The sequence below is a fragment of the Somniosus microcephalus genome, chromosome 8 (assembly GCF_052327205.1).
Source record: "Somniosus microcephalus isolate GS21.2 chromosome 8, FLI_Smic_1.0, whole genome shotgun sequence".
Classification (NCBI taxonomy): domain Eukaryota; kingdom Metazoa; phylum Chordata; class Chondrichthyes; order Squaliformes; family Somniosidae; genus Somniosus; species Somniosus microcephalus.
Genome location: NC_140994.1, coordinates 239368190 through 239394490, shown reverse-complemented (window position 1 = coordinate 239394490; position 26301 = coordinate 239368190). Strand labels below are relative to the sequence as shown.

The 26301-nt window shown below is 45.3% G+C and overlaps 1 protein-coding gene across 4 annotated transcripts; it reads right to left on the bottom strand.

Annotated features, from left to right (window-relative positions):
• Positions 1-5743: 5743 nt before the first annotated feature.
• Positions 5744-23136, bottom strand: LOC147114188 (interleukin-4-like). 4 transcript variants are annotated; one of them, XR_015079368.1, is made up of 5 exons: positions 22987-23136; positions 21887-21969; positions 21226-21273; positions 19895-20017; positions 5744-19034 (listed from the first exon to the last, which is right to left on the bottom strand). XR_015079368.1 is itself a non-coding variant. In XM_085995842.1 (5 exons), the coding sequence occupies exons 1-4, from the start codon at positions 22034-22036 to the stop codon at positions 19142-19144; spliced, it is 492 nt and encodes a 163-aa protein (XP_085851968.1). In that variant the 5' UTR covers positions 22037-22355; the 3' UTR covers positions 5744-19034; positions 19133-19141. The 4 variants fall into 4 exon arrangements, 3 of the variants coding, with proteins under 3 accessions (XP_085851968.1, XP_085851966.1, XP_085851969.1); XM_085995842.1 differs by lacking the exon at positions 22987-23136 and adding an exon at positions 19133-19312 and having other exon boundaries at positions 21887-22355; XM_085995840.1 differs by lacking the exon at positions 22987-23136 and adding an exon at positions 19146-19312 and having other exon boundaries at positions 21887-22355.
• Positions 23137-26301: the final 3165 nt, after the last annotated feature.

Sequence of the window (26301 nt, the reverse complement as noted above, 5' to 3'; positions counted from 1 at the left end):
CTTTGCGCGCGCCAAAAATTCAGTAGCGCCGCGCCCAAACGGCTGCCGGCGCTACTGAAGGGTTTTAGCGCCTGAAAACTGGCGCAACGCGCCGCATTGTGGCGCTATTCCGGCGCTGCGGCGCCCGCTGCGGTGCGGCAGGCTCGGGAAGTGCAGGCCTCCTCCTTCCGTTAAGGAGGAGCTGCCTGCACCCGGCCGCGGCCCGCGCAAATCTCTTCAAAAATGAGCCCGGCACCTCGGACAAGTGCCGGGCTTGCATCTGTTCCGGGGGTGGGGGGGGAGAAGTCCGGGGAGGGAGCTGCGGGCAGGCGGCCGGCGGGAAAGCGGCCGGTCGCCGCGCCTCCTTAAAGCGCCGGCGCAGACTCCGGCAACACTCGTTTGCCGGAGTCTTAGTTGCGGCTGCCACTGGCGAGGCGGCCGCAACTGAATTTCGGCTTGGGGCCGGGTTACCACGGCAACCGGGACGCTGCGCACACCGATGACGTCATCGGTGCCGGCGCAGCGCTACCGGTCTACCGCCGCGGAAGGGCCCCAGGCAATTTAGGAACCGGCGCCAATTGCAGCGCTAGGCCCTCTAGCGCCGCAAAATCGGTGCTAAGGGCACTGAATTTCTAGGCCCAGATTCGGACGAAGACCAGCCGTGGCAGCAGCAGAACCCTGAACAAAAGTAGCACCAACAGCAGGAGCAACAACAGGAGCGCCAAGCTGCTGCTCACCCACCTGAAGCTGCACAGGCCAGAAGGCATCAGCGCATGGAAGCATGTCGCCGCAGGAGATACCCCCAAAACAGGATTTACAGATAGAGGATGAGCTACCTCAACATGACTGAGCAGCAGTGCCAAAGGAGGCTGAGACTTTCGTGAGAGGTAGTGGGTGACATCTGCACAATGCTGCAGCAAGACCTAGAGTCCAGAGGAGCGGGTAGACACCCCTTACCAGTGGCCGTCAAAGTCACCACCGCACTCAACTTTTTTGCTTCAGGCTCATTCCAGGGATCAACAGCAGACATCAGCGGCATCTCCCAGGCGGCCGCACACACTTGCATCACGCAGGTAACCGATGGCCTCTTTGCCATCACGCACAATTACATCAACTTCTCCAAGGATCAAGCAAGTGTAACCGCGCGTGCAGTTGGATTTGCTAATCTGTCAGGCTTTCCAAGAGTTCAGGGCGTCGTAGACTGCACACATGTGGCCCTTAAGGCACCTCATCACATACAGGTATTTTTGTCAACCGCAAGCGCTTCCACTCCCTCAACGTACAGCTGGTGTGTGACCACAAGAAGGAAATTTTGCCTGTTTGCGCCAAGTACCCTGGCAGTTGCCATGACTTCTTCATCCTGCAGCAGTCTAGTGTGCCTCCGCTCTTCAGTCCACCAGACCAACTTTGCGGATGGCTACTTGGAGACAAGGGCTATCCCCTGAAGACCTGACTAATGACGCCGTTAAGGAGCGCATCCAACAAAGCTAAGGAGCGCTACAACTCCAGCCACATTTCCACCAGATCCATAATCGAGCAAACCATCGGCTTGCTGAAGATGCGCTTCAGATGTCTTGATAGATCAGGTGGAGCCCTGCAGTACTCAGCAGCCAGGGTCTCCAGAATGGTTGTGGTTTGCTCTGCACTTCACAACATGGCACAGCATCATGGCTTGCAAATGCCTGAGGTACAAGTGGCTCATCACATAGCCTCCTCAGATAAGGAGGAGGAGGAGGAGAGCGACAATGAACAGCTTGCGGAGGCGCATCAACAAGCGGCAGTAGCACAGGATACAAGGGACGCACTCATCTTGGCCAGATTTGCTTAGCCTGGCAATCAAACACTTTTGCCTTGCACCTTCTTACCAGAGCATCGACAATGGCCAAGAACCTGTGGATTCCTATCACTCTGACCACCTTACTGACAATTGCAAGTCGCCCTAAGCCCTCAATGTGGAAGTCCCATTTGCGAAATGACACAGGCCACAACTTTTACAGTTTGCCATCAGAATTTTTTAGCAAACAATCAACGGATGGCATTTCAAAAATAAACACAACAGAACACCCAAGTGACTACCCTTGTGATTACTTGTGCTTTATCTTCCTCTTACACGTGCTCCTACGTGGCTTCAGCAGATGTGGAGGCCCCTTGCTCACTTTCTTGCTGCACCTGCCTCGACACCTTTGGCGGGCGTCCACTGGGGTTGCGAGCCTGTGAGGGCTCGCCAACAGTCTGCTGCTCCTGTGGCTGTGCAGGGGCTGAGACGCCAATCTCAGTTGGGTGAGGACTCTGGTGGGGCTCTGACCGAGGGCTCTGCAGTGACATGATCGTGTGAGCGCTTAGAGAGGCGCCCCCACTTCCTTGTTCTCTGCCACCAACAACCCTCTCATGGGTCAGCCCCACTTCAGAGCTAGCAAGTGGCTTGACAGAAACATAGAAACATAGAAACATAGACGATAGGAGCAGGAGTAGGCCTTCGGCCCCTTGAGCATGTTCCGCCATTTAATGAGATCATGGCTGATCATCCAAATTTAGTACCCTGTCCCTGCCTTCTCCCCATATCCCTTGATCCCTTTAGCCTTAAGAAATATATCTAACTCCTTCTTGAATATATTTAATGAATTGGCCTCAACTGCCTTGTGTGGTAGAAAATTCCACAGATTCACCAATCTCTGGGTGAAGAAATTCCTCCTCATTTCCGTCCTAAATGGCTTACCCCTTATCCTTAGACTGTGACCCCTGGTTCTGGACTCCCCCGCCATCGGGAACATCCTTCCTGCATCTAGTCTGTCTAGTCCTGTTAGAATTTTATAAGTTTCGATGAGAACCCCTGTCATTCTTCAAAGCTCTAGCAAATATAAGCCTAATTGACCCAATCTCTCCTCATACGTCATTCCTGCCATCCCAGGTATCAGTCTGGTGAATCTTCACTGCACTCTCTCCATGGCAAGAACATCCTTCCTCAGATAATGTGACCAAAACTGCACACAATACTCAAGGTGTGGTCTCACCAAGGCCCTGTACAACTGCAACAAAACATCCTTGCTCCTGTACTTGAATCCTCTTGCTATGAAGGCCAACATACCATTTGTCTTCTTAACTGCCTGCTGCACCTGCATGCTTACCTTCAGCGACTGGGGCACAAGGACACACAGATCTCATTGCACTTCCCCTTTTCCCAATCTATTGCCGCTCAGATAATAATCTGTCTTCCTGTTTTTGCCACCGAAGTGGATAACCTTGCATTTATCCACATTATACTGTATTTGCCATGCATCTGCACAATCACCCAACCAGTCCAAATCATACTGGAGTTTCTCTGCATCCTCCTCACAGCACACACGCCCACCCAGCTTTGTGTCGTCTGCAAACTTGGAGATATTACATCTAGTTCCCTCGTCTAGATCATTTATATCTTCTTCTTAGGCAGTCCCTCGGAACCGAGGATGACTTGCTTCCACATTAAAAATGAGCTCGCAGGTGACTGATTAGTCCAATGCGGGACCTACAGCCTCTGTCACAGGTGGGGCAGACAGTGGTTGAAGGGGCGGGTGGGTGGGGTGCTTGGGTTGACGTGCGCTCCTTGCGCTGCCTACGCTTGGCTTCCGCTTGCTCCCGGTGAAGAGACTCGAGGTGTTCAGCGCCTTCCCGGATGCTTCTCCTCCACTTTGTGCGGTCTTGGGCCAGGGATTCCCAGGTGTCAGTGGGGATGTTACACTTTTTCAAGGAGGCTTTGAGAATGTCCTTGAAGCGTTTCCTCTGACCACCTGGGGCTCTCTTGCCGTGCCGGAGCTCCGAGTAGAGCGCTTATTTTGGGAGTCTCGTATCGGGCATGCAGACAATGTGACCCGTCCATCGGAGCTGATTGAGCGTGGTCAGAGCTTCGATGCTGGGGATGTTGGCCTGAGCAAGAACACTGACGTTGGTGCGCCTATCCTGCCAATGGATTTGCAGGATCTTGCGGAGGCAGTGTTGGTGGTACCTCTCCAGTGCTTTGAGGTGCCTGCTGTACATGGTCCATGTCTCTGAGGCATACAGAGATGAGTGGGAAGGTGCCAGATGTTCTGAGAGACTAAGATTAGATCTTACCCGATGGTACTCGAGCAAAGATAAAGCAAACCCTGTGGTGAAACCAGTCTCAACAATCCAAAAGCTGGGCTACACCACTATACAACCAATGGGTCAAAAGCCCTCCTCGCTCTCATGCGGATCGTTTGTACTTTGTGTTGTTTACTTTGTCCTTACCTGCCATGAACGTCACGACTCAAGTATTGTCAGAACCCCATCCGGTGGCCCAATTAAAGGGGGACATTTAAAAATAAAGGGTCACTTTGCCCAAGCATACGACCAGAAATCTGTGGCATGGACGGTGAATTCCAGGTCATAACAACTCGCCGCATAAAAATAATTCTCCTCATCTCCCCTCTGATTAATTTGGCAATCATCTTAAATTTGTGTCTCCTGGTTACCGACCCTTCTGCCAGTGGAAGCAGTTTCTCCCTCTCCAAGGCCTTGACATCCTTTCTAAAGTGTGGTGCCCAGAATTGGACACAATACTCCAGCTGAGGCCTAACCAGTGATTTATAAAGGTTTAGCATAACTTCCTTGCTTTTGTACTCTATAAAAAGAAAGAAAACTAAGTGTCAGTCATGGTTCAGTGGGTAGTACTCTCACTTCTGAGTCAAGAATGGTTGTGGGTTCAAGTCCCACTCCATGAGACTTGAGCACAGTGAAATATTGGCTGGCACTCCAGGGCAGTGCTGCACCGTCGGAGGTGCCATCTTTTGGAGGAGATGTTAAACCAAGGTCCTCTCTGCTCTCTCAGGTGGAAGTAAAAGATCCCTATGGTACTAATTCGAAGAAGAGCAGAGGAGTTATCCCTGATGTCCTTGCCAATATTTATCCCTCATCAACATAACAAAAAAAAAGCAGATTATCTGGTCATTATTACGTCGCTGTTTGTGGGAGCTTGCTGTGTGCAAATTGACTACACTTCCAAAGCACTTCATTGGCGGTAAAGCGCATTGGGACATCCTGAGGTCGTGAATGACGCTATATAAATGTGAGTCTTTTTTTGTACTCTATGCCTCTATTTATAAGGCCAAGGATCCCGTACACCTTTTTAACAGCTTTATCAACTTGTCTTGCTATCTTCATAGATTAAAATGTATGTGAACTAGGATTGCCAGCATTGTTGGACATATTCCTGGAGGTTTGATCACATGACCTCCTGCCTCCAACACTCCCGCCATTGGCCACCTGACATGTCCATCCTCACGGTGCACCACATTCCTTAGCCAATCGGAAAGCGAATAGACTCATTATTATCCGATTGGATGATTCTCCACTGTCAGCCAACAGCCTTTTTTCCCATGTCCGGTAGTTTTATAATTAATAAACCAAAGTGTTCAAAGTGTCCCCATGATTTTTCGCCAAGGTTTGCGAGCAACAGTATCCTGGAGATTTGTCTTTAATTCCTGGAGACTCCATGAAAATCCTGGAGTGTTGAAACTCCTAATGTGAACCCAAAGGAACAGTAGCATAGTGGTCATGTTCCTGACTAATAATTGTAGGGGGCATCCTTTACCTGGTTTACAGTAATTTACCTTCCTTTACCTGGTTTACAGTAATTTACCTGGTCAGGCAGCCTTTTTGCCACTGCACTGTGACCAATTCCAATCAGCGGTTTTGAATCGCTAAACCACCCCTTCCAGTTCTGACTGGAGGAACTTATAATTAATGATATATTAAAACGGACAAATGGTCTGGATGCAAGAAAGTCAAATTTTATTAAAACTAAGAAACTACACCACACGATCAAAGTAATCATGGTAAAATTGCTTAAATAGGGGAGGAAAAACAGACACAACGAGAGAAATCGACTAAAATACAATTCTAGCGAAATCCCCACTTTACTCCCACCCCTAAGCCTATCCTAAGTTGCCTTGTGGAAGGCCAGAAAAATATATGCTCACCACTGCAATGCCAGCTCTGTGTCCCACGAGATCTTCACTGCCCTGAAGTAAAGAAACACCCCAGTGTTTTAAAAGTAAACTACTGGGCCTAGAAATTGGGTTTTGGCTTAGCCAGGGCTTTAGCGCCGAAAGTTAGTGCCGGCGCTAAGTCCCCCTGCGCGCGCCAAAAATTCAGTAGCGCCGCGCCCAAACGGCTGCCGGCGCTACTGAAGGGTCTTAGCGCCTGGAAAAGGGCGCTAACTGCCGTTTAGCGCCGCAATTCCGGTGCTGCGGCACCCGATGCGGTGCGGCAGGCTGGGGAAGTGCAGGCCTCCTCCTTCCGTTAAGGAGGAGCTGCCTGCACCCGGCCGCGGCCCGCGCAAATCTGTTTAAAAATGAGCCCGGCACCTCGGACAAGTGCCGGGCTTGCATCTGTTCCGGGGGGGGGGGAGAAGTCCGGGGAGGGAGCTGCGGGCAGGCGGCCGGCGGGAAAGCGGCCGGCCGCCGCGGGGCCTTTAATGCGCCGGCGCAAACACATGTTGGACTCTGTTGCCAGAGTCTTAGTTGCGGCTGCCACGGGCGAGGCGGCCGCAACTGAATTTCGGCGCTGGGGCCCGTTGGCATGGCAACCGGGACGCTGCGCACACCGATGACGTCATCGGTGCCGGCGCAGCGCTACCGGTGCAACGCCGCTTTAGGGCCCCAGGGAATTTTTCAACTGGCCATAACTCTGGCGCTAGTCCCTCTAGCGCCTCAAAAGCGGCGCTAAGGCTAGTGAATTTCTAGGCCCTGGTGTTTTACTTCTTCAGACAGACTCCACGCTGTAGAGGGCACATAGAGGCAAGCCAGAGAGAGAGAGATGCCCCTGAGAAGCTATCTTTTATACCCCAATTTTGGGGCCGAAATGTTCCCGCCCAGATCCAGAAGTTTCTGGGCTAAAACAAAAGGGATCCAACTGTCCCCATTGTCCAGTAATGGGTGATTCAAACCCATTCACTTTAAACTGTTCCCTTCCTCAGTCCAAATGTCTCTTCTGTGCTGAGTTCATTGTGTGTGATGGGCTATTGAACTATTTTCGTTCATCCTGATGGGATTTGAATGGGGCTGTATTACTATGTAAGCAGCCTGGAAGGCTATAGTAAACAGAAGCCATTGTCCTGTGGTCACAGCCTAAGTGGTTTAATCCCTTGTGTACACAAAGTAGCAGTTTCTGTAAACAAACATCGATTGTCTCTGCAGGGAGGGGAAACTCCCCTTTTGATTGACAGAATTTGACTGCCGTTGCTTCACAGACACAGAAAGCTGCTTCCAGGCCCTTTGTCCTTGGCCACGTAGTCTGACGGCCATTTTATCCCTGGGCAATTTACCAAACTCAAGAGTGCATTTTTTAATAAAATGTACTGTCTTAAGGTGTGCGATTTTTTTTACAAAGTTCTTTGATTCCGGTGTTGTCCAAGTGCTGCCTAGCTTAACGCAGCCTTCTTGCGGTTCTGGGTATGTTTTAAAACATTGTCCAACCCAGAGACAATTTAAATCACGCAAAGTCTTTGTCCACGATGTGGATTAATATTTCCCGATCTTCGGGGCTGAGGGGATTTTGCGAACCCCTACATAATCGAGAGGCCTGGAGTAATAATCTGGAGACAAGAATTCATAATCCCACTACGGCAGCTGGGGAATTTAAATTCAGTTAATTAAATACATCTGGAATAAAAAAAGCTAGTACCAGTGATGGTGACCATGAAACTACCGGATTGTCGTAAAAATCCCTCTGGTTCACTAACGTCCTATTGGGAAGGAAATCTGCTGTCCATTCCCGGTCTGGCCTATATGTGACTCCAGACCCACAGCACTGTGGTTGACTCTTAACTGCCCTCTGAAATGCTGGCTCACCACCACCTTCTCAAGGGCAATTAAAGATGGGCAATAAATGCTGGTGATGTCCACATCCCATGAACAAATAAATAAAACAAAAACAGGTCTCTCTGTTCCTGCACAATCTTTATCATTGAATAATTTCATTTATATTGCCTCTCCACATTCTTCCTCCCAAAGTGCATCATTTCACACTTCTCTGTATTAAATTTCATCTACCATGTGTCTGCCCATTTCACAGGTTTGTCTATGTCCTCCTGAAGCCCTGGGGACACCATTGTATACTTCCTTCCAGTCTGAAAAACAACCATTCACCACTACCTTTTGCTGCCACTGCCCTTTAATCCCATTGGCTTCAATTTTGCTAACATACTCCAACGTATTATGTTGCACTTTATCAATCGGAGGCAGTGGCGGCGAGGGCGTGATATAAAGCAGGGAGCAGAGGAACAGCACGGACCTAATTGGCAGCAGCGGGACATAAAGGAGAGAGCGGAGGAAGAGCGCGGAACTAATCGGAGGCGGCGATGGCAGCGGGACATAAAGGAGAGAGTGGAGGAAGAGCGTGGAACTAATCGGAGGCGGCGACGGAAGCAGGACATAAAGGAGAGAGCGGAGGAAGAGCGCGGAACTAATCGGAGGCCGTGGCGGCCGATCCTTCCACAATTTCCAAAAAAAACAAGGTGTGACATCACAGGACAGTAGGTAGGTGATTGGTTGGTGTGTATTAAGGTTTTTTTTCTCTCGAAACTAAGACAGTGGTTTAAACAAGGAGCAGGAAACTATAACATACTATATTAAATTTATAGCTTAACTAGATAAACCAATTAATATAACTGTAAATAATAATTGAATAAAGACTTTAACTAATTAAATAAATAAAATAAGGCTAGTCTAAGATATGGCAGGGCAGGTTGTGTGTCTGGACTGCAGTATGTGGGAATTTGTGGATGACGAGACTGTCCCAAGCAAACACGTCTGCAGGAGATGTATCCATCTCGAATCTCTCTGCTCAGAGTCATTGAGCTGGAGTGCGAGTTGGAGACACTCCGACACATAAGGGAGGTGGAGGAATTTCTGGACAGTTTTATCCACAATACAATCACACCCCAGAGGAAAGCACTGGTTCAGGAAAGGGAGGTGTGACTGTTTTTTTTGTCTTGCAATACTCCTGTGCAGTGCCTTGGGACGCATTACTACTTTAAAGGCGCTATATAAATACAAGTTGTTGTTGTTATTTGTTGTTGTTAGGGAGATGGGTTGCGGGGATTTAGGAGAGGTTCAGAAGGAGGTCCTGCAGGCACTGGTCCTTTCCAACAGGTACGATGTACTCGCTACCTGTGAGGACAAGGAGAAAGACTGCAGGGAGGTCAGCCACAATGCAGACCAAGGTACCGTGGCGCAGAAGGCTGTCCAAGAGGGGAAAGAGCAGAATAGAAATGTGGTAATAATAGGGGACTCTATAATTAGGGGGATAGATAGCGTCCTCTGCAGCCAAGAACGAGAATCCTGAAGAGTGTGTTGCCAGGGTAAGGGATATCTCACGGCGGCTGGAGAGGAACTTGGAAAGGGAGGGGGTAAATCCAGTTGTCGTGGTCCATGTTGGAACAAACAACATAGGTAGGAACAGGGAGGAGGTCCTGCTGAAAGAGTATCAGGAGTTAGGATCTAAATTAAAATGCAGGACCTTGAGGGTAATAATCTCTGGATTATTGCCCGAGTCACGTGCAAATTGGCATACAAGCAGACAGATCAGGAGAATTAACACGTGGCTAAAGGGCTGGTGTGGGAAAGAGGGGTCCCTTTTCACGGGACACTAGCACCAGTACTGGGACAGGAAGGAGCTGTACCGATGGGACGGGCTCCACCTGAACCAGGATGGGACCCGTATCCTAGCGGAAAGGGTGAATAGGGAAGTAGCAAAGGCTTTAAACTAGTAAGATTGGGGGAGGGATCTCTTCTTCTTTCTCTTAGGCAGTCCCTCGGAACTGAGGATGACTTGCTTCCACATTAAAAATGAGTTCTCAGGTGACTGATGAGTCCAATGCGGGACCTACAGTCTCTGTCACAGGTGGAACAGACAGTGGTTGAAGGGGCGGGTGGGTGGGGTGCATGGGTCGATGTGCGCTCCTTCCGCTATTTGTGCTTGGCTTCCGCTTGCTCCCAGTGAAGAGACTCGAGGTGTTCGGCGCCTTCCCGGATGCTTCTCCTCCACTTTGTGCGGTCTTGGGCCAGGGATTCCCAGGTGCCAGTGGGGATGTTGCACTTTTCCAAGGAGGCTTTGAGGGTGTCCTTTAAGTGTTTCCTCTGCCCACCTGGGGCTCTCTGCTGTGTCAGAGCTCCGAGTAGAGCACTTGTTTTGGGAGTCTCGTATCGGGCATGCGGACAATGTGACCCATCCATCGGAGCTCATCGGGCGTGGTCAAAGCATCGATGCTGGAGATGTTGGCCTGAGCAAGAACACTGACATTGGTGCGCCTATCCTGCCAATGGATTTGCAGGATCTTGCAGAGGCAGCATTGGTTGCACCTCTCCAGTGCTTTGAGGTGCCTGCTGTACATGGTTCATGTCTCTGAGGCATACAGCAGGGCGAGTATCACTGCTGCTCTATAGACCATGAGCTTAGTGCCGGGTTTGAGGTCCTGGTCTTCAAACACTCTCTTCCTCAGGCGAGCGAAGGCTGCACTGGCACACTGAAGGTGGCGTTGGACTTCGTCATCGATGTCTGCCCTTGTTGACAGTAGGCTCCTGAGGTATGGAAAGTGGTCCATGTTGTCCAAGGCCTTGTCGTGGATTTTGATAATCGGGGGGCAGTATTGTGTGGCGGGGCAGGTTGGTAGAGGACCTTTGTCTTATGGATGTTTAGTGTAAGGCCCATGCTCTCGTATGCTTCAGAGAAGGTGTTGACGATGTTTTGGAGTTCGACCTCCAAGTGAGGGCAGACACAAGCATCATCTGCATACTGTAATTCGACGACAGAGGATGGGACGACCTTGGATCTGGACTGGAGGCGACGGAGGTTAAACAGTTTCCCATTTGTTCTGTAAATTAGCTCCACTCCAGCGGGGAGCTTACTGAGGGTGAGATGGAGCATTGCAGCAAGGAAGATCGAGAAGAGAGTTGGTGCGATGACACAGCCTTGCTTGACACCAGTCCATACGTGAATTAGGCCTGTGGTGGAACCGTTGGTCAGGATCACGGCTTGCATGTCGTTGTGAAGCAGGCAGAGGATGGTGACAAACTTTTGAGGGCAGCCGAATTTGAGGAGGACACTCCATAATCCCTCACAGTTGACAGTGTCGAAGGCCTTTGTGAGATCAAAGAAGGCCACAGGTAATGATAGAGAGATGGCAGAAATATTAAATAATTATTTTGCTTCAGTATTTACCAAGGAGATAGAACAGGTGGACATGACATTGGGTGATGAGATTAGCAATGAGTTAAGTGCATTTAAAATAAAAAAGGGGATATATTAAATAAACTAATCAAACTCAAAGAGGATAAAACCTCAGGCCTGGATGGATTGCATCCACGCATTTTAAAAGAATCTAGGGAAGAGATAGCAGAGGCATTACAACGCATACTTAATAATTCGTTAGAAAAAGGTGTAGTGCCAGAGGACTGGCGGATAGCTAACGTAATACCAATATTTAAGAAGGGGGATAGAACATGTCCAGGGAATTATAGACCAGTCAGCTTAACATCAGTGGTAGGAAAAATAATGGAGTCCCTACTAAAGGAGAAAATAGAAGAACATCTAGAAACCAAAAATATAATAATAGTCAGCATGGATTTCAAAAGGGAAAGTCTTGCTTGACCAACCTTATTGAAGTTTTTGAAGAGGTAACAGAGAGAGTAGACAATGGTATTGTAGTAGATGTAATTTATCTGGATTTTCGAAAGGCCTTCGATAAGTTACCCCATAATAGACTGATGAACAAGGTCAGAGAATGCGGAGTCAGGGGACAAGTAGCAGAATGGATTGCTGGCTGGCTTCAGGACAGAAAGCAGAAAGTAGGAGTAAAGGGAAGCTATTCACAGTGGCAGAAGGTGGGTAGTGGTGTTCCACAAGGATCAGTGCTGGGACCACTGCTGTTCACAATTTATATTAACGATTTAGTTTTTGGAATCAAAAACACAATTTCTAAATTTGTGGATGACACCAAACTGGGGGGGATAGTCAATACTGAGGAGGACTGCAACAAATTACAGGAGGACGTTAATAAACTTGCAGAATGGGTATATAATTGGCAAATCAAATTCAACACAAATAAATGTGAGGTATTACATTTTGGTAGGAATAGAGAGGTCACTTATCATTTAGAGAGTGTGATAGGGGTACTGATAACCAGAGTGTGACAGGAGGAGACAGAGTGTACGAACATAAGCGTGCACCAGCAAATAGTTTCAGAGTAGGTAAAAATGGTATAAAGAAAAAATTTAAAGCGCTTTATCTGAATGCATGCAGCATTCATAACAAGATAGATGAGTTGACAGCACAAATAGAAATAAATGGGTATGATCTGATAGCCATTACAGAGATGTGGTTGCAAGGTGACCAAGGCTGGGAACTGAATATTCAGGGGTACTTGACATTTCAGAAGGATAGGCAGAAAGGTAAAGGAGGTGGGGTAGCTCTGTTAATAAAGGATGAGATCAGTGCAGTGGTGAGAAATGATATTGGCTCAGAAGATTAGGATGTAGAATCAATTTGGGTGGAGATAAGAAATAGTAAGGGAAATAAGTCACTGGTGGGAGTAGTCTATAGGCCCCCTAACAATAGCTACATTATAGCACAGAATATAAATCAAGAAATAATGAGGGCTTGTAAGAAAGGTACTGCGATAATCATGGGCAATTTTAGTCTTCATATAGATTGGACAAATCAAATTGGCAAGGGTAGCCTTGAGGACGAGTTCATAGATTGTATTTGGGATGGTTTCTTAGAACAATACATTGTAGAACCAACCAGGGAGAAGGCTAATTTGGATCTGGTAATGTGTAATGACACAGGATTAATTAATGATCTCATAGTAAAGGATCCTCTAGGGAAGAGTGATCATAGCATGGTAGAATTTCAAATTCAGTTTGAGTGTGAGAAACTGGGGTCTGAAACTAGTGTTCTAAACTTAAGTAAAGGCAATTACATAGGTATGAAGACAGAGTTGGCTAAAGTAGACTGGGAAAATAGATTAAAGGGTAAGAGGGTAGATAAGCAGTGGCAGGCAGTTAAGGAGATATTTCATAACTCTCAGCAATGTTTCATTCCAGTGAGAAAGAAAGACTCTATGAGAAGGATGAACCATCTGTGGCTAAATAAGAACGTTAAGGATGGTATCAAATGAAAGAAAAGGCATACAATGTTGTAAAGATTAGTGGTAGGCCAGAGGATTGGGAAATTTTTAGAAACGAGCAAAGGATGACTAAAACAATAATAAAGAGGGAGAGGATAGATTATGAAAGTAAACTAGCAAAAAATATAAAAACAGACAGTAAGAGCTTCTACAGATATATAAAAGGGAAGAGAGTAGCTAAAGTAAACGTTGGTCCCTTAGATGATGGGACTGAGGAATTAATAATAGGAAACAGGGAAATGGCAGAGACTTTGAACAAATATTTTGTATCTGTCTTCATGGAAGAAGACAATAAAAGCATCCCAATAATAATTGATAATCAAGGAGCTTTAGGGAGGGAGGAACTTAAAACAATGACTATCACTAGAGAAAAAGTACTAGACAAACTAATGGGACTAAAGGCCGACAAGTCCCCTGGACCCGATGGCCTACATCCTAGGGTCATAAAAGTGGCTGCAGAGATAGTGGATGCGTTGGTTGTAATCTACCAAAATTCCCTGGATTCTGGAGAGGTCCCAGCGGATTGGAAAACCGCAAATGTAACGCCCCTATTCAAGAAAGGAGGGAGGCAAAAAGCAGGAAACTATAGGCCAATTAGCCTAACATGTCATTGGGAAAATAGCGGAATCCATTATTAAAGAAGTAGTAGCAGTACATTTAGAAAATCAAAATACAATCAAGCAGAGTCAACATGGTTTTATGAAAGGAAAATCGTGTTTGACAAATTTACTAGAGTTCTTTGAAGATGTAACGAGCAGGGTGGATAAAGGGGAACCAGTAGATGTAGTATATTTGGATTTCCAGAAGGCATTCGATAAGGTGCCACATAAAAGGTTACTGCACAAGATAAGAGCTCACGGGGTTGGGGTTAATATATTAGCATGGATAGAGGATTGGCTAACTAACAGAAAACAAAGAGTCGGGATAAATGGGTCATTTTCCGGTTGTCAAACTAACTAGTGGGGTGCCACAGGGATCAGTGCTGGGGCCTCAACTATTTCCAATCTATATTAATGACTTGGATGAAGGGACTGAGTGTAATGTAGCCAAATTTGCAGATGATACAAAGATAGGTGGAAAAGCAAGTTGTGAGGAGGACATAGAGTCTGCAAAGGGATATCGATAGGTTAAGTGAGTGGGCAAGAATTCGGCAGATGGAGTATAATGTGGGAAAATGTGAGGTTATCCACTTTGGTAGGAAAAATATAAAAGCAAATTGTTATTTAAATGGAGACTCCATAATGCTGCGGTACAGGGAGATCTGGGTGTCCTCGTACATGAAACACAAAACGTTAGCATGCAGGTACAGCAAGTAATGAGGAAGGCAAATGGAATATTGGCCTTTATTGCAAGGGGAATGGAGTATAAAAGTAGGGAAGTCTTGCTACAACTGTACAGGGCGCTAGTGAGACCACACCTGGAGTACTGCATACAGTTTTGGTCTCATTATTTAAGGAGGCATTTCAGAGAAAGTTCACTAGGTTAATTCCTGAGATGTCGGGGTTGTCTTCATAAGGTTGAGCAGGTTGGACCTATACTCATTGGAGTTTAGAAGAATGAGAGGTGATCTTATTGAAACATATAAGATTCTGAGGGGGCTTGACAGGGTAGATGCAGGGAGGATGTTTCCCCTCGTGGGGAAATCTAGAATTGGGGGCACAGTTTCAGGATAAGGGGTCGCCCATTTAAAGCGGAGATGAGGAGGAATTTCTTCTCTCAGAGGGTCGTGAATCTTTGGAATTCTCTTCCCTCAGAGAGCTGTGGAGGTGGAGTCATTGACCCGTATTTTCCGATGCCTATGGTTGGGTATGAGCTGTGTACACACCCCTAGGGACCTCGCAAGTGCCAGTTTCAGGCATGCGAAGCGCATGCGATGAAAACCAGCACTTCCGATCAGTCAAGAATCCTCTTGACAGATCGCACGCTTGCTCTAGTGAAGTGTCTCTGCGGGAGGACAGTTCCGCTTTCTGCAGAACCTCCGCCCGCTGAAATCCCTTAAAAATCTTACGCCTTGTAAAAGCAGGCGTAAGGCCTGCTTTTACCAGCATAAGAGTTTTTAAAAGTTAAAAAAAAAAAATTCACACATTTATAATTTAAAAATACTTATAAAAAAGGTAAGTTTATTTTAAGCCCCATAAAAAACTTTAAATATTTTTTACAAAAATTAAATTTTTGTTTAAAATATTTAATTTAATGTAATTTTAGCTAATTTTAAAACGTGATATTTAAAAAAATTTATTTAATGTTTTGATGCGTTTTTTGAGTGATCCCCATTCATACTTTGACGGGTCTAAGCTGAGAGACCTGTCAAAAGTATGAAGGGGGATTCCCTTCTTTCATTGGTTCCCCATGGCCCACGTGATCCCAGGGATGCTTGTGAACCGCATATGCCCCTGGGATAGGCAGGCCCTGCGCATTTCGTAGAGCAGAGGCCCAGAAGTTGAAATGTCCAGACCTCCGGAGCCCTCAGGTAAGGGCATAGATTTTTTCCAGATCGGAGATCTCCACACGCAGGAAGCCTCCGATCGGAAATTACGGGCCATTGAATATATTCAAGGCTGAGATAGACATATATTTGAGCTACAGGGGGGTCAAGGGTGAAGGGGATCGGGCGGGAAAGTGGTGTTGAGGTCAAGATCAGATCAGCCATGATCTTATTGAATGGCGGGGCAGGCTCGAGGGGCCGAATGGCCTACTCCTATTCCTATTTCTTATGAGTTTAGGTGGGGTCGAGGAACAAAGGGATGTTGGAGTACAAATAAACAAATCACTAAAAGTTGCGACACAGGTTAGCAAGGCCATAAAAAAAGCAAACCAAGCACTAGGGTTTATTTCTAGAGGGATAGAATTGTAAAGTAAGGAAGTTATGCTAAACCTGTATCGAACCTTGGTTAGACCACACTTAAGAGTACTGCGTATAGTTCTGGTCGCCATATTAGAAAAAGGACACAGAGGCACTGGAGAGGGTGCAAGGAAGATTTACAAGGATGATACCAGAAATGTGAGGGTATGCATATCAGGAAAGGATGAACAGGCTGGGTCTCTTTTCTCTTGAAAAAAGGCTGAGGGGTGACCTAATAGAGGTCTTTAAAATTATGAAAAATTATGGGGATACAGAGCGAATGTTTCCACTTGTGGGGAAGAGCATAACTAGAGGCCATCAATATAAGATACTCACCAAGAAATCCAATAGGGAATTCAGCAGAAACTTCTTTACCCAAAGAGTGGTAAGAATGTGGAACTTGCTACCACAGGGAGTGATGGAAGCGAATAGTATAGATGCATTTAAGGGAAGGCTGGACAAGCACATGAGGGAGAAGGGAATAGAGGGTTATGCTGATAGATTTAGATGAGGAAAGATGGGAGGAGGCTCGTGTGGAGCATAAATGCCAGCATGGACTGGTTGGGGCGAATGGCCTGTTTCTGTGTCGTATATCCGATGTAATCCTATGTATGTAACCAAACGCCTTTTGAAAGTCTACATACACAACATCAACCTTCTCTGTTATTTCATCAAAGAACTCGGTCAAGTTCCTCAGACACGAGTTTCCTTTAACAAATCTGTGTTAGCTGTCATTTATTAGCCTGTCTTTTTGCAAGTGAAAATTAATTTTGTCCCGCAAAGGGGCAAAATAGAATGAGATTTACACTCCACCGATTGTGGCAAATCTGACTTGCAAATGTACACTGGATGCCAAAAGTAAAAAATGTATCAATCTTCCTCACGTAAAGAATGAAAGATTTGCATTTATATAGCACCTTTCACGACCTCAGGACATCCCAAAGCGCTTTACAACCAATGAAGTGTAGTCAATCTTAGCCTTACTTAGTGTACGAAGATCACCAAAAGTATTCATTTTAAACAAAGAAACTCCACACAATGGCCTAGAAATTCAGTTTGGGCCCGCCAGTTCGCTTGCGCCCAGAAGTTACCGCTGCGCGCGGAGCCACTTGCGCCCGCCAGAAATTCAGTTTCAGCGCCCCACGTCGAAGCCGGCCGCTATTCAAGGGTTTCGGCGCCCCCGCTTGGGGCGCTGAAACTGAATATCGGCGCGCTAGGTACCGCAGCGCCACCCGCTGCGGAGCGGCAGGCTGCGGTACTGCAGGCCTTCCTCCCTCTCTTAAGGGGGAGGTGCCTGCAACAGCGAGATCGCCGCTCGCTAGTGCCGGCAAATGAGCCCGGCACCACGGAGAAGTGTCGGGCTCCCGGAAAACAGCCGGGGGGGTGGAGGAGGCCAGGGAAGGAGGTGCGGGCAGGCGGCCGCCGAAAAAGCGGCCGGCCGCACATCCGCCTTAACTCGCCCCACTAACGCTACAGTACGGCCCCGTTTTCTGATCGCTGTTTGCGGCCGCTGCGGAAGAGGCGGCCGCAACTCAATATGGCGGTCGGGCCGGTAGCGGGGCGGTAGCGGGGCACTGCGCACACCGATGACGTTATCGGTGGCGGCACAGCGCTACTGGCTAACGCCGCCATTACCGCAGCGCTGAATATCGGCGTAAGCTCAGCAAGTGGCGCAAAAGCCCTCCTTGGGCAAAATCTGGGCGCAAAGCCTACTGAATTTCTAGCCCAATATATATTTTATAAGAATTTATTACTTTGCTGTCAAATTAAGCATAAAAGGAAAGATTTATGGGGCTATGGGGAAAGAGTGGGGCCATGGGAATAATTGGACCGCTCTTTCAAACAGCCTGCACAGGCACGATGGGCCGAATGCTGTCTTTCTGTGCTGTACGATTCTTTGATTCTATGATGATATAAGTTGGTAGCAAAAATTCAGCATTTTTATAATTGCATTCAGCATTTACACCAGCATTGGTATTTCAGTTCGATATCAAATAAATATGACTTTTGTTTAATGAAGCAATGGCCCGTATTTTCCGACCCCTACGGGTGTGTACAAGCTGTGTACACACCCGTAGGGACCTCGCAAGTGCCGGTTGACAGATCCTGCGCCTGCCCTGGAGAAGTGTCTCTGCGGGTGGAGAGTTCCGCTTTCTGCAGACCCTCCGCCCGCTGAAATCCCTTAAAAATCTTATGCCTGGTAAAAGCAGACGTAAGGCCTGCTTTTACCAGCTTAAGAGTTTAAAAAAGTTTAAAAAAAAAAAAAAATTCACTCATTTATAGTTTAAAAATACTTTTACAAAAGGTAAGTTTATATTTAGCCTCATAAAAAAAATTAATTACTTTTTTCAAAAAATAAAATTTTTGTTTAAAATATTTAATTTAATGTAATTTTTAAAAAGTGATTTTTTTTTTTAATTTAAATGTTTTAGTGTGTTTATTGAATGATCCCCATTCATACTTTGACGGGTCTAAGCTGAGAGACCTGTCAAAAGTATGAAGGGGGATTCCCTTCTTTCATTGGTTCCCCATGGCCCACGTGATCCCAAGGACGCTTGTGAACTGCCTGCGCCCCTGGGATACCTGGGCCTCTGGGCACGCGCACCAGGAGAGGCCCAGGAGCAGAAATGTCCGGACCTCCGGAGCCCTCAAGTAAGGGCGTAGATTTTTTCGAGATCAGAGGCATCCGCACGCAGGAAGCCTCCAATCGGAAAATACAGGCCATTATATAATTTACATGCATATTAAGTACATAACTAGCATTTATTCAATGATTTTTGAACGTGGTAATATTGTGAGGCTAATAAAAAGATAGTATGTGTGATTTTTGCATTACACAAAAGAAAATGAGCTGCCTAAATTTAACCAGCGTTTCAGTTACTCTCCCACTGCTTGAAGCTAATTGAAGATAAGATCTCAATATTCTTCACAATATCATTGACTGTATGTTCTCATGGAAAACGTCTTCAGGTGCTTCAGAAATTCTCCAAATAGAATCTCAGAATTGTTGTCCACAGTGCAAGTGGGTGTCTACAGGGAGAAAAATACTGGTTAGACTTCATGCTCGCAGAACACGAATTACATTAAATAGTGGCTATTCAAGTAGAATCGAATTCGTGGTAAATTACCAACAGTTTTTACTTGTTTGTTGAAGATGACCAGTGGGTCTCCTGTGATTTTGCCCACAGAGAGTCAGGACAATTTTCCCTCAGTGCATTAGTGATGCTATGGGTATAGGTATGGGGATCTGCTGCCTCTGAAGCTGGTGAAGCTCCTTCTAGTGGTGGAATTGTGCAGCTGCAGGGTGACTGTGTGACACAGAATGGTAAATAAGCAGGGCGTAACATACAAGGCAAATTTAATATCTCATGATTAGCAAAATAAAGATTTTTAAAAAATTCATTCTCAGGATGTGGGTGTCGCTAGCAAGTCCGGTATTTATTGCTCACATTAGTTGCCCTGAGAAGGCGGTGGTGGGCCGCCTTCTTGAATCGCTAGTAGTTTGATACAATGGCTTGCTAGGCCACATCAGGGGGCAGCTAAGAGTCAACCACGTTGCTGTGGAACTTGAGTCACATATAGGCCAGATCGGGTAAAGGATGCAGGTTTCCTCAACTAAAGGATATTCGTGAACCAATTGGGTTTTTACAACTGTCTGCCATGGTCACATTTACTGATATGAGCGTTTTATTTCAAGATTATATTCTAAACTGAATTGAAAGTCTCAAACTGCCATGTTGGGATTTGACCTCACATCCTCTGGATTATGACTCCAATCCTCTGGATTACTAGTCCAGTAAAGTATATTCCCATAATGGCAAACACGTTTAGTGCTGCCAGTATTAGGTTCTAAGTATTGAATGAGTTGGTCTGTTGTAAAGCAGCCTCACCTGTTCTCCTGCTTTCAGCAAGTTCACTTGAAGTTTCTCCATGTCGTGCTGGATGGGCTGACAGGGAGCAATACTCTTCAGAGCTTTGACAGCTTTGCAAAATGTTTCTGATACACTCTGAGGCTGAAAATCAAATTGTTGAATACTTAAACACACTGAGACAGTGACAGAAAAAAAATGAATTCTACCAGATTGCCCCTGGATTTGGCCATGAACTTTTCATTGAATCAATCTATAATTAAAGCTTAAAGAAGTCACCCTGGAAACATTCAGATGAATAAAACTCTCTTTCATGACGAAATGGATTAAAGAGCTCGTTAAGTCCAGAGATAAAGACCCTGAAATTATTAGCATACGAATGCTTATTGCTGTTGTAAATGGCTAAAATCCCTCTGCTAATATAATGAAGTAAGCAACTTAAGACAAGCACATCAATCGTTTGTAATCTAATGTCCCAAAGTGTAATCTCAGGACCAACGTTATTTCAGATATTGTTATACAACCAGTAATGGTGAGAAAAACATTTTCAAGTTTTCAGTCGGAAATAATTAGATATTAATTTGACTTTCAAGATAATTGGCAGTTTAGAAATTTTGATGAAGGGTCAGACTTAAGACACTGATCTATCTTTCTCCTTCAGATACTTACTGACCTGGTAACATCTGGTAAGTCGTTTTAAAAGAACAAATGGGGTGAAATCACACTGGGCAGTATTAGCATATTAATGCATTCACATGAAATCCTACTGCCTACTAGCTACACAAAGGATCTAGTTTATTCAAATAATATCACATAGCACGTAGCAGGAAAGCCTGATAAAAAAAAACCATAGACTGTTTTACATGCAATGGAGTGACAGCCAACCGATGTTTGAGTGTTGAAATGGACCAAAACACAAGATGGTAAATGTTCATAGCATATGAAAGGTAAGTAGATTCACAGTTAACAAACGTGCGGTCTGTGTGATTGTGTGGACTGGTTTTGATAACCCTTGGGGGTCAGGGAGGAATTTTCCTAATTGTTTTCCCTTATTGGTCCTGGGTTTTTTTCCCTCACCTTTTACCTCTCCCAGGAGATTAATTGCCTGCGAGGGGATAGGAAGAGTCTAGTCACGATACACCCGGCATCAGGAGTGTGGGGCAGGCTTGATGGACCAGTTGGTCTTTTCCTTCAAATCAACCTACTCTAAGATGGATGGTCAGTGATTATTACCCAGTCGAAGGATAGTTGAGACTGATTGAAGCTATGTCGTGATGTAATGATATTGTGGCAGTCGTTTAAAATACAATTCACAAACTTCAATTTCGTATTGCAGAAACACTTTCACTTACCGTCGAATCTATGAAAATGTCCAGCACCATGGTGTTATGACAGACAGCCTTCAAAGACAAGAAATGTGCTGTTAGAACCTTTCTATTCAAAGTAACACATCGCTGAAACCGTTCAGCACGAAACGTTTACCACCATGGAACTGAACTATTGCTAAACCCTCAACAGACTGTTAGCTCTTTTGGAGGCAACTAAACATGATTAGTAACAGTCCATGTGTCTCAAATTGTAGGTTCGACTAAAAACTCAGCATAAACTTTTATCATTAGAGACAATATAATTAATATTTTAGAGCAATGTCTGCTACACGACTATTACACAGGATGATAAATCAGTATAAAGTAACTCTGCTGTTTCTTTGTACATAATTTGAAGAAACAACAAATGTTTTTTCTTTCTATTTTTAATGAAGACATTTAGCCTCCAATGAGGAACATGCACTGTCAGATGTTTCCTGGTTTTCTCGTTTTTCTAGATTTGCTGGGCCCCTGAGTTTGAATAATCAGCCAGATTTCATTGTATGTATCAGATAGTAATCATCGACAGGCAGACTATGAATGTTCATTTTCGTTCATATATAACGTGTTTCAACATATGATTAGAACGGCTATTGTACATTATGATGTTCGGTGGTGATCTGTTGTTAACACATAAGATGCTTACCGTACTTTTCTGCCCCTCTGTTAAATGCGTCAGAGTGTTGATGATCTCCACTAAGGTCTGGTCGACCCCACTGTCGATGCTCGCTACGATGGAGAAAAGCAAATTCACAGCTTTCAGCATCTTGGTTGAAAATACGCCTATTAGCTGCATTCAGTCAGTTGAAAAACGGGTTACGGCAGCCAGGCCTTAGCGAGGGTCAGAGGAGCAGTGGAAGACTATTGGGAGTGAGAGAGGGGTGGGAAATCATTGGGAATGAAAATCCACGATACTGCTCTGGCGCCATAGCAACCACAGGGCAAGCTTTCCTCACGCCACGGCCAGTTGATGTGCAAAGAGCACCATCATGCTCAGTGCACAGCCTCGGGACTGAACAGGAACATTGTGTGGCATGAAGATAGAGAGCAAGCAGGGCCGTGCAGAGATGCGCCTGGCTGTATTTGACCAAGTTACTGTGGCTCTGGAGGCGTTCCCAGAGTTATAGAACACGTGGTCCTCATCCCCCATCGAATCCATTCTGGCAGCGACTGTTAAGGTCACCACTTTCACTTCTATGCCATCGCATTTTTCCAGGTTACTACTGGGGATATCTGTAACATAAGCCAAACAGCTGTGCACACATTTCAAATACTTCCAACTAAAATGACAGTCAGAGTGAGACGTCTGCCATGAATATTGCATTTTACGGAGAGGCGGGACACAGGCGATGTGGTGTATTAGTAGAAATGAGACTCTTTTACATAGAAAGGGGGAATTAACTGTGGGATAAGACTGTTGCGGTGAGATGATAGTGACACATCTTAAACTTACGATGGAATCAATGAAAATCTGTTGCTGTTATAAGATCAAGTGCATAAAACACAAAAATGGATTCTCAATATTGTTACACCACCAGGCCCCATTCTGAATTTTGTTTTACAGAGATGTGCTTCAGAGTATCAATAAAAGGCTGAAAATGTGCAAGAAAAGTATGAAAATGCTCTGTTATTTCCAATCTACATTTTTTCTCCTTTTATTTTGCATCCTTTTCGTTAGTTTCTGGTGCACTGTATTTAATTCAAATCGAAAGTGTAAATTCAACTGTAAAGCAGAACAGTTCTCACCTTTCCATCAAAGAAAACGTCTGCGCCGAGGTGTGACCACAAGCGACCTTTAAATTGAAGAATTGGGATTATTGAAGGTTCTCCAATTTACATCATTTAGCTCTGTCTCTTGTTCAAAGGTCTGTAGATTTGAAAGAGAATATAATGACCTCAATAGAAGTGAATATCGGGCGTGTCGTATAACCAAGGGCAAAAGCCATTCTGCCCATATCCAATTTCGCCTGTCCACATGTCCTTAGTGTCAGCTAACGTACTTGTTTATGCTCCGAATCTACCACTCCTATGAAGTGCTCCCTTAGTGAGATGAGATTGGGTGGTGGGAAGGGTGTCAGTGTTGCAACACATTGATAGTATGGGCAACACATTAAGGTGAGGTGCAGGATTGCAACACATTGGGAGTGCACAGGAGCAGCATTACAGGATAATCTTCCCACCTTTTGGAAACCAGCTCCACAGAAAGAACAGCGGCCTAGGGTTAGCTTTCTCAATTGTCCTTCCACCCAGGGAACAATGTTTGGTGTGGAACTGTAATAGTGTAGTCTGTTGTTATCAAATAGTTAAGATTAAAAATATTCGGCAATTCTTATTCAGTTATTGCTATTAAAATTGCTGCCTAAACATACCAGCTTTTATGTTAATAGTAATAATGTTCTTATGATCTCCTTTAAGGTCTGATCCCTAGGGCTTTCTTTTCTCAAAACCTTGCTGTTGTTTCTCAGTAGAACCCCGCAGTTGAAACTCACAAGATGTTGAAGAAAAAGATCACACTTTTCCGCACTCTGGGCATGCTGACTTATGATGAATTGTGGCTCAGTGGACAACACTCTGGCCTCCGAGTCAGCAGGTTGTGGGTTCACTCCAGAGACCTGAGTCCGTAATCTATGCTGACACTTCAGTGCAGTACTGAGGGAATGTTGTATTGTGGGAGGAGCCGACTTTCAGATGAGATGTTAAACTGAGGCCGAGTTAATGGTTAGGAGGAACCCCAGGAAGAAAAGGGTTTACGTTTGACTGGTTCAGTGAACTATGATGCTGTTAAACATCCACTGCTCTTCCTCTTTACGCCTAACTCTGCCAGGAAGGAAACCCTCAACCCACCAGAGAGCCAAAAGCAACCACTGACACTGTCATTAAAACTCACCAGCTCTCCAGCTGATTCAGTAAGTAGTTACTCCATAGAAGCCAGGAAGGCATCTGCCCGAACATCCTAACATCTCCTTATATGGCTCGGTGTCAAAAATCATTTTCAATAACGCTCCTGTGAAGCGCCTTGGGATGTTTTATTACATTACAGGTGCTATATAAATATAAGTTGTTGTTGTTTGTTCAACCCCTGATTTGTGCGGAATTAGCAGAGTGACAGTGGGATTGATACAACTGTTTTCAGTGACCACAAGATAGCCATGTGTCTGCCTATTTCACCAATCTGACAATGTCCTCCTGAAATCTATTAGGAAACTCTCGTTTAACCGGCACACCACCCCCCGAACTCTCTAATAACCGGTACAATTCTCACTCCGAAAACTACAGTATACAGTCGTTTATAAGTTTTGTTTTACTGTTAAGTAATTAAAGAGTTATGGATTACCCTCAACTGGCATTACTGTATTTAATCAAGCATCTTCCACCATCCATTTAACACAACATTCTGTAGGTGAGTACCCAATTATACTGCACATTTCTTGATTTTTTAATTTTTGTTTGTTAAAAATAGCCTCGGTAGATATACCTCTCTGTTATCCGGAATTTTTTATCAACCAGCACCATCCCGGTCCCGTCGGTGCCGGATACCAAAGAGTTTCCTGTACTAGCCTTTTCATTGTTAACTAGATTTCTGAGTTTCAATTCATCTTCAAACTTTGAAATTACGCCCTGTATACCCAAGTCCACGTCATTAATATATTTCAAAAAGAGCAGTGGGCCTAATACCAAACCCTGGGTAACACATCCCTCCATTCTGAAAAACAACTGTCCACCACTACTCTCTGCTTTCTGACCCTTAGCCAATTTTGTAACCACGCTGCCACTGCCCCTTTAATTCCATGGACTTCAATTTTTCTAACACTTCTTTTATGTGGTACTCTATCTAACGCCTTTTGATAGTCCACATACACAACATCAACCTTCACCGTTACTTCATCAAAGAACTCAATCAAGTTAGTCAAACACGATTTGCCTTTAACAAATCCATGCTGGCTTTCATTTATTAACCCATACTTTTCCAAGTGCCAATTAATTTTGTCCCGGATTATTGCCTTTAAAAGTTTCCCCACCACTGACGTTAGACTGACTGGCCTGTAAATGCCTGGTTTATCCTTCTTCCCTTTTTTGAACAGTGGTGTATCATTTGCAATCCCTTAGTTCTCCGGCACCACTCCCATATCGAGTGAGGATTGCAAGTTTGTGGCAAGAGCCTCCGCAATTTCCATCCTCACTTCCCTCAGCATCCGAGGATGCATCTCATCTGAATCGGGTGACTATTCTACTTTGAGTACTGCTAACCTTTTGAGTACCTCCTCTTTATCTACTTCTACTCTATCCAATATTGCTATTATCTCCTCCTTTAGTGTGACACCAGCAGCATCCTCTTCTTTCATGAAGACAGATGCAAAGTACTCATTTAGGACCTCTACCTTGCCCTCCACAAGACAATCTCCTTTTTGGTCCGTAAAGGGCCTCACTACACCTCTGACAACTTTTTCACATTAATATGCTGATAAAAGACTTTTGCATTCCCTTTTACGTTGGCCACTAATCTATTCTCATTCTCTCTCTTTGCCCCTCTTATTTCCTTTTTTCGATCTCTGTACTTTCTGGATGCAGCTTGGTTGTCTATTGTGTTATGAACCTGACATCTGTCCGAAGCCTCCTTTCCTTGTTTCATTTAACACTCCATATCTTTAGTCACCCAGGAAGATCTAGCTTTGGAAGCAATTCCTTTCCCCCTCGGGGGAATGTGTCTAGTCTGTACCGAGTTTTCTAACTTTGAAGGCATCCTATTGCTCAATTCTTGTTTTGCCTACCAATCTTTGATTACAATCCATTTGGGCTAGATCCCTTTTCAAATCACTGAAATTAGCCCTCCTCCAGTTATGTATTGATATAGCGCCTTTCGCAATCTCAGGATGTCCCAAAGCGCTTTAAAGATAAAGAAGTACTTTTGAAGTGTAGTCACTGCTGTAGTACAGGAAATGCAGCAGCCAATTTGGACATAGCAAGATCCCACGTAAAGCAATGTGATAATGGTGAAATGATGTTGGTGTTAGTGATGTTGCTTGAGGGATAAATATTGGCCAGGACACCAGGGAGAACTAC

Bases quoted from the DNA above. Each gene is read 5' to 3' on its own strand.
- LOC147114188 (XM_085995840.1), bottom strand. From the start codon at position 22,036: ATGCAGCTAATAGGCGTATTTTCAACCAAGATGCTGAAAGCTGTGAAT. The intron at 20,018-21,225 runs GTAAGTGAAAGT...TTTGATTTTCAG, and splicing joins ACATTTTCATAGATTCGACG to CCTCAGAGTGTATCAGAAAC. The intron at 19,313-19,894 runs GTGAGGCTGCTT...TGTGTCACACAG, and splicing joins TGCTGAAAGCAGGAGAACAG to TCACCCTGCAGCTGCACAAT.